The sequence below is a fragment of the Neofelis nebulosa genome, chromosome 14 (genome assembly GCF_028018385.1).
Source record: "Neofelis nebulosa isolate mNeoNeb1 chromosome 14, mNeoNeb1.pri, whole genome shotgun sequence".
Classification (NCBI taxonomy): domain Eukaryota; kingdom Metazoa; phylum Chordata; class Mammalia; order Carnivora; family Felidae; genus Neofelis; species Neofelis nebulosa.
The window spans coordinates 22,979,421-22,987,040 of NC_080795.1; the positions used below are offsets into that span (position 1 = coordinate 22,979,421).

The following is a 7,620-nucleotide window of genomic DNA, read 5'->3' on the forward strand; positions in this document are numbered from 1 at the left end:
CCACACCACTTATTTGGGTGATCCTGGGGGAGGGAAAGTTAACCCCTCATCTTAAAAATGGGGATAGTGGTATACTTACCTAATGGAATAGGCTGCACATTAAAACTCACGTGGAGAATTTAAAGGGCAAGGCCTGGGACCCATCCCCCAATTAATCGGTTTTGTGATTGCAAAATGGAGACAATTGAGGGAAGATTATGTGGATTAAGTGTATACTAGCAGTCAATACATGATCAACTGTTATTAAATGGTCTGCTCTTGAGTTTTGCTATCACATCTGCCACTGCATTGTCTCCCAACTGTTGGCTCCTGCCTGCTCTTCTATCACCAGGTGTCCAAATTCTACCTCCTTTGTGAAATTTCCCAATCTGCACAGCATGAACCATCTCCTATATTCCCCTAACATGCTGTTCTATTTTCACAAACTATTATCCCTACACAATAACTCACTCTTTGAGTCCTTTACAGTAATACATATACCCATGAACCCACAATGCAGGCACCACTCCTCTCAGCATTCATCAAGAATAACATGCCAGCAACTGGAAAATCAATTTTAAATCGCTATTACTTTTTGGTTTATTCATTTACTTTTAGTGTTTACTTATTTTTGAGAGAGAGAGTGCAAGCTGGGGAAGGGCAGAGAGTGAGAGAGGAGAGAGAGGAGAGGAGAGAGAGGAACACAGAATGGAAAGCAGGCTCCAGGCTCTGAGGTGTCAGCAGAGCTGATGCAGGGCTTGAACTCACGAACCGCGAGATCATGACCTAAGCTGAAGTCTGACACTTAATGGACTGAGCCACCCAAGCGCCCCAAAATTGCTATTACTCTTAAGAGGCTTGAGTCGCTCAATCAAAAAAAGCAAAAGGCCTGCAATGCAACAGGCCTATTCTAAGTGCTAGAACAGACGGCAAACGCTCAAACCTTACAGTGGTTTCGGTACATATTCTCAAAACTTTGAGTGGCTGTGAAAAGCAACAAGAATAAATGGAAAAAGTATTGCAGGTAATAAAAAGTACTATGAAAGATACAGGGTTATATGGAGATGTGTCAGAGAAAAAACCCTTTTCCAGAACGAAAAAGAAGCAATGTACAAAGACCTGAGGGCTGAGTGTTCCAGACAGATTACAAGGACCAACACCCTACATTAGAAGCTTGTCATTTTTGAGGAACAAGAAAAAATATAGCTACCTGCTATAAAGATCACATAGCCCTCCCAAAACACTTCCCTGCCAGGATTTCTGGAACCTGTGAACACGCTGCTTAATGTAGAGACTTTGCTGATGTACTTAAATTAAGGAATTTGAGATGGAGAGATTATCCTGGATTATCTGGGTGGCACAATTTGATCACAAGGGTTCTTATAAGAGGGAGGAGGCAGAGGATCAGAGCCAGTGATGATGGAAGAATGGAAGGAGAGATTGATTACACTTTGAAGACTGAAGCATGGCCTGCCTATAAGCCAAGAAATGCCAAGTGGTTGCTAGAAAATGGAATAAAGAAAATGATTCTCTCCTAGCCTTCAGAGCTATGGTAGGCAGGCCTACTGACACCCTGATTTAGCCCAGTGAAACCAAATCTAGATTTCTTACCCCTGAAATTGTTAAAGACAATAAATCTGAGTTTAAGTCAAAGTTTGTGATTTGTTACAGCACCAACAGTAAACAAAAACTTAGCACCTACTCTGTCAGGTACTGGTTAGGAGGGACAAAAAGGCTGGCCTTACATGTTTTATTACCCTAGAGAAGGGAGGCACCTGTATGAAAGCAATGTTTTGGCTGGTTTGATACCAAATCTGTAATGGAAACAGTGGGGGTAGAATGTTGTCAATTTCCCCCACAGGTTGTTCCAACACCCCAAAAAGCAGATACATCTAGACATCCCTATAGCACTTATCTCACATTACTTGCGTTGTCTACCTTGCCCATTAGACTGACACACAAGAAAGTAGAGGCCATCTCCATTTGTATGCCCCTGCGAGGTGCTCATGTTGCATAGTATTTACTTAGTACTTTTAGCCAGGAACTGCTGTAAGCATTTTACATGAACTGACATCATTAAAATCCTATGGTATTATGCACAATTTCCCCTATTTTGCTAAGAAACAGATTTATTGGCCCAAATGATTAAGTGAAGGCTGGGTATTAACCAGTTTGGCTTCAGAGCCAGCACTCAATCCAGCCAACCACGAAGGAACTTCCAAAGGTAAGTAATTTGAGGGAACACCTGCTAAAAAACCAGTGAGCACAACTAAACTTTGTGACTTGAAGAGACTGGGGTAATTAGCAGAAGATTTTATGAAGCTGGAATGTTAAAGGGTAGAAATGCAAATTTACATTTGTGGGGTGAATTTTTGTAGGACAACCTGCTGGGCAGGACCCAGACTTTCAAAGTTTGGTTAGCCTTCTAGTGGACAGTCCCTTTTAGGTGACATTTTAGGAGGTAGCTTTTCTAAGTTAGCTTTTCCAGCTGCATTTCAAGAAGTTTTAACAGTTCACAAAATATTTTCATACCCCTTTTCTGAAGCAAGTGTTTGAGAGTTTTCTATGGTGGTATTAGACGTCTGCCAACTCCTCCCTACTCAGCCTCTGGCCCCACTTTGAAAGTAATTTATATGGAGAACTGGATTTCCCAGACGGAAAACAGAAAAGTGCCTGCAGAGAACACACATACAGCTAATATACTTTGTCAGTTTTTTTATCCTACATGTTCCTATTCCTTACCAGCTTCAAAAGCTTCGCTACTTTGCGTGATGCTCCAAAATAAGTGGCATCCATGGGCAGCAATTTCATTTTTCCTTTTCTAACATACATAATGGTATTCTCAGAAACTCACCTGGATAGGTGAAGATACACAGCAAAAAACAAAAAAGGAATGCAAAAGGAAAACATGTTCACACAGTACTTTATAGAAAAACTAAGTCTCAGCAGATGGAATTTCATCAACAGTATAATTCATTTTTTTTTACCTTACCTATAAATCATGCACGTAAGTCTATGAAACAGGCTTTCTTAGAACAGACCCATCTTAGCTAACTCAGTGGCACAACTGAAAAGTGAAAAATTAAAAAAAAAAAAAAAAAAGTGAAAAGATTTTTTTTTTCCACAAGAGAGTTTTTAATAAACCCAAGGAATGTTTTCCACCAAAATACAAACCAGACCCCAGTTTTGTACACAAAGGCAAAACTTGGCACAGTTCATTCGATCCCTGGAGCCTGCTTGGGATTCTCTCTCAAAATAAATAAAAATTTTAAAAGTTTAAGAAAAAGACGGCCTACTCTTATCACACATCAAGATTTGTCCCAATAGTTAAAGGACAGCAGAGTCTAGCAAAAAGTCACAACAACACATTTTAATTTGAAAGTAGTCGTTTATTAACTGACCAGATTACAAAAATAATCATGGTGGATACCTGAAAGGGGGGAAAAAAAAACTCATTAAAGAAACCACCTTGATAGATTAGAATTAACATAAATGAGGAAATTATAAGTACTTCAATTTCCATTAAGTAGGATAAAACCCTGGGCCTTTTCTTTCCTCCATAAATGCCCTCAAAAGGAAGGAACAATCAAACCAACTGTACAGATAACATGGTTGGCTTTTCCCCCTTAAACAATATTGCTTAGAACCCAACCAAACCCTTATCAATATTTAACGGAAAAAGTAGGAGACTAACACCACTTTTACCCTCATTACTAAGTAAACTTCTATCGAGATGAAGCTACTCACCTTAGTTCATTCTTCTAATAAGCCTATTGATCTGGTCTTCCCTGTTGCCAGCATCTCCACCTTCTACAAAATGGGTGGTCTTCTTCTTCATTCCCCCTCGTGGAGAAGATAACTTGAAGGGCCATAAAAAGTTGTTTGCTTCTTTGAAACGTTTTCCAACAGTGTAGATCTCATGAATCAGATCCTCCATGCAAATGATGCCATATTTACCTGAACATTAAGATCATTAAAAATTGTTAGCTGTTTTTACAGATTAAGATATCCAGCAAGGACAATCAGAGGCTATGATAGTTTAAAGTAAATTAGGAATAAAGCAACAAAGAAGGAAATACACGGCTATATTTACAAATACTCAAGCCAACGAAATCTTAACTTACATCTTCCGTAAACTTCTGCATTGTAGAGAACATGGGAAGATTTGTTGATAGAAAAATCAACTTTGTCTAATTATCAAACCTTTCCCCAAATAGGTAGAACCTACCAAGAGATCGAGCGATCAATGTGTTATCTGTCAGGGCAATTCGCTTCTTGTTGATTTTGCCATAACCACGCTTGTAGATCAATTCATTCACTGACTTCAGGTTTGGGTACCTAATACATGAAAAACAGACATAAATGACCAAATATAATAAGGTTATCACCATCAGAACACCTCAAATGCACCTCGTCAACAGAGCCAATTTGCCAAAAAGAACTCAAAGGAAAAGACAGACTTACCCCCATGCGATATATGGTTCCACAATCCTTAGCATGTTAACTGAAGCCTTGTTGAGCTTAACAAAGGTGCCGTTGAAGATCTGGCGAAGGCGAAGAAGCTGCAACACCTTTCGAACCTTTGGGCTCACACCATTGATACTGCAGTGGAAAAAAAAGGACAAAATGCACTGAGCTTTATCCCAATTATTAATAGAGGATAAGAAAGTAACCATTATGATTCGGCACAACTCAAGTCCCATCTAAATAAACAGGAATTGTTATGAAGACCACTGGCCTTTCTTAGCTTATTCTAGCCCGTGTCCCAACCTGCCTCTTTCACAAATAAGTGATCTTTGATACATAACCTTTGACACTTCAAACTTCCCCAGGCCCTTTTACCCCATCCTACCTTTGTATTTGTCTTTGTTAGCTTTTTTTGAAAATAATATCCAGGACACTGAACAACTAAAGCTCACATGCTCAGAGAGCTTTGGACACAGCACTTGCAACTAAACCATTAAAATACTACCCACCCCCCACCCCCCGTTCTAGCTATGACCAAAATATCTCTATTCCAATGTTCCAGAACCAACGCTCCCAAGAAGTTAACGGGAAGTTTTGCTGAGACTGTGTAACTTTCCCTTCAAAACCAGAATGCGGTTAAAACTGAACTTACCCTCGGATCCTGATGACAAATGCCAATTTGGGTTCTGCAGGTACGTAGAAGTTGCCAGCTTTTCTTGCCATTCTAGCCATGCGGATCTCAGTTCTGTACATCTGCCTGTATTCCTTGTGGTAATGCTTAGCTTTTTCATAAATAAGCTTCCTCCTTGCCTTTCGAAGCTGAAAACCAATACCAGTTATTCATCTGATTCTTAGCTCCCAAATACAGTCACCACCACCCGTTCTTCAAAAGAAAGAGTAATTTCCCCTTGAAACTTTTTCCTTGTCAGAGCATGCGTTAACATTTCAACATGCAGACACTACCTCCAATTAAAAACACTTTTAAAAAGACGATGATCCAGCTCACTGGTACAGTAGGTGAAGTCCACAAGCCTTGCTGAGAAAGAACACTCACCCATTTTCAACCCAAACACAAGGCCTCTCTTTACAGGTTAAGTGCCTTAAAAAAGTTTACCTACCATTTTTTGGGCAAATTTCTTTCTCAGACGCTTGATCTTCAACTCTGCGAAATTCCTTCGCTTTTTCTTGAGAGTTTCTGGCACAGCAGGAACCTTCTTTTTCTTCTCTCTGGCGTTAGCAAACAGAACTTTATTAATAGTTCAAACAGCACACAATACCGCATTACTCTTGTATTGCACAGACTTTGCCATTTAGCAGCACTACCGTCACTGGCTCTAAACATTTCTATCTTCAGCTGTTCTCTAGCAGGTTATGGTGAAAAATAGAGTTTAGAGAGTTTTTATACCGATAATCTTCGCCTTTAACACAGACCACTTCACTTAAATACACAGAAAATACAATAAATTCACATCTGTCCTGACCTCCGACAACTAAAATATCCACAACAAAGTTAACACAGACTGAGAAACTACTGCAAGAAGGGGGTTCCTGGAGTTCTCAAGAAAATTAACAAACAAGCAAACAAAAACCTCCCAGCTACCACCTTGGTTCAGGTCTGAAGTTCCACATGCTAAAAGCAAAGGCCTGACGACGGGGACGACTGGGCCAAATACGAGCTAAGATGACCGCAATTCAAAGGTTCTGCACCTCCCTTGAAAGGGAATTGGAAAACTCGCCGGTCCCGTACATAGTTAGGTTTTCACACCGCGTTCCCAGTATCTCCAAAACCTCTGACCCAAGGCCATCTGCATCCTATCTTTGCCCGGCGCCTCCACCAGCGTCACAGGGCGTCACAAACACACAGACAAATGGGCAAAGGTACAGGCTACAGCCAGACCGAGGGAAAACGAGACAAAAAGTCGCTGGATTCGTGGATGGAGAAGGATTCTCGAGTGGGCGAGGAGCTACTTACTCTGCACCCTCCATGGTTCCAGCCGGAAAAAGAGGAAGTTAGCGCATGCGCGCTGTCCACTTAAAGACGACAAGAGCGAAGCCCCACAACTCAGAGGTGTCCCAGGATAAGCCAGAAAAGAACTCGGAACTGAGAACTCGTCTTGCAGACGCAAAATTGAGAACTGCCTGATTCAGCCCCTTACGATCGACTTTCGGGTAAAATTTGTATGGGAAATACATGCACCCACTAGACTCTTTAATCAATATGACAAGAGCACAGAGTGCTGACACCTTTACTACTCGGGGTCCTAGTCTCTAGGCTGCGTTGACAGGGTACCTTCTCGTATTCCACCCAGTAATGTATGCAAATGACACGCCACACAGGCGCGAACTACACATCCCGGCATGCCCCATTTTCACTGCGTGGGGAAGGCAAGGCTTGACTGGGACTGTAGGCAACCACTGCAGTGGTGATTACAGCCAGGGAAAACGAGAGCCTTTTGGCCCACGTTCCGGATGGTTAGGTGCGATTCTAAGTCGCTTCCGAGACCCGGCTTTTGACGGGCTTCCCGGCTCTGCCAGCCCCAGCCATAAACCGGCACTCTACTGCCGCGCTGCCGAGGTCCTTCTATTCGTTCCGCCAGCCTGCAGGGCTGTCTTCCGCGGCGCCTGATCGCAGGGGTGACCGTCCGAGTCCCACGCTTAACCAAAGTGGCGAAATAGGGACAAGCGAGGACCCGACGGCAGGAGGAGGATGGCCCGGGCACTGCAGACCGTCAGGCCTGGCCGGCGGAGGCCAGGACACCCCAAGGCAGGGGGCGTGAGCTGTGTAGGTAGGTGCGACAAGGGCTGGAGGCTGCAGCCACGACCATGTGAGAGGGGCTGCCCCGCCGCGGTTCGGCGGACGGCTGCGAGCTGGCGGGGGGCTGGGCCGGGGGCGGGGTGCGCCCGGGGGCGGGGAGGGCCGAGCGGAGGGAGGGCCGATGCCGCCGCCGGCTCTTCCCGGTCGAGGGTTATATAGCTCGGAGCGTGGAGCCCGCTCAGAGGCGGCCGGGAGCGTTCCGACTTGCAAGTGGCGCTGCGCTGCGGAGCCCAGTGCCCAAGTGACAGCCGTGGGGAGTGCAGGGCAGGGGACACGAGACCGCGGGGGCAGCTGCAAGCCGTTGGGCAGCGGTCGACTGCGCCGAGCGAGTCGCCCCTTCCCGGCGCTCCCGCTGCCCC

General features: G+C 44.0%; 1 protein-coding gene across 2 annotated transcripts; it reads right to left on the minus strand.

Moving 5' to 3' along the window:
* Window positions 1-2,884: 2,884 nt before the first annotated feature.
* Window positions 2,885-6,554, minus strand: RPL7 (ribosomal protein L7). Of its 2 annotated transcripts, none has more exons than XM_058699852.1 (7): window positions 6,419-6,554; window positions 5,565-5,673; window positions 5,099-5,265; window positions 4,444-4,581; window positions 4,208-4,317; window positions 3,727-3,936; window positions 2,885-3,409 (listed from the first exon to the last, which is right to left on the minus strand). In XM_058699852.1, the coding sequence occupies exons 1-6, from the start codon at window positions 6,430-6,432 to the stop codon at window positions 3,728-3,730; spliced, it is 747 nt and encodes a 248-aa protein (XP_058555835.1). In that variant the 5' UTR covers window positions 6,433-6,554; the 3' UTR covers window positions 2,885-3,409; window position 3,727. The 2 variants fall into 2 exon arrangements, with proteins under 2 accessions (XP_058555835.1, XP_058555833.1); XM_058699850.1 differs by lacking the exon at window positions 6,419-6,554 and adding an exon at window positions 6,050-6,090.
* Window positions 6,555-7,620: the final 1,066 nt, after the last annotated feature.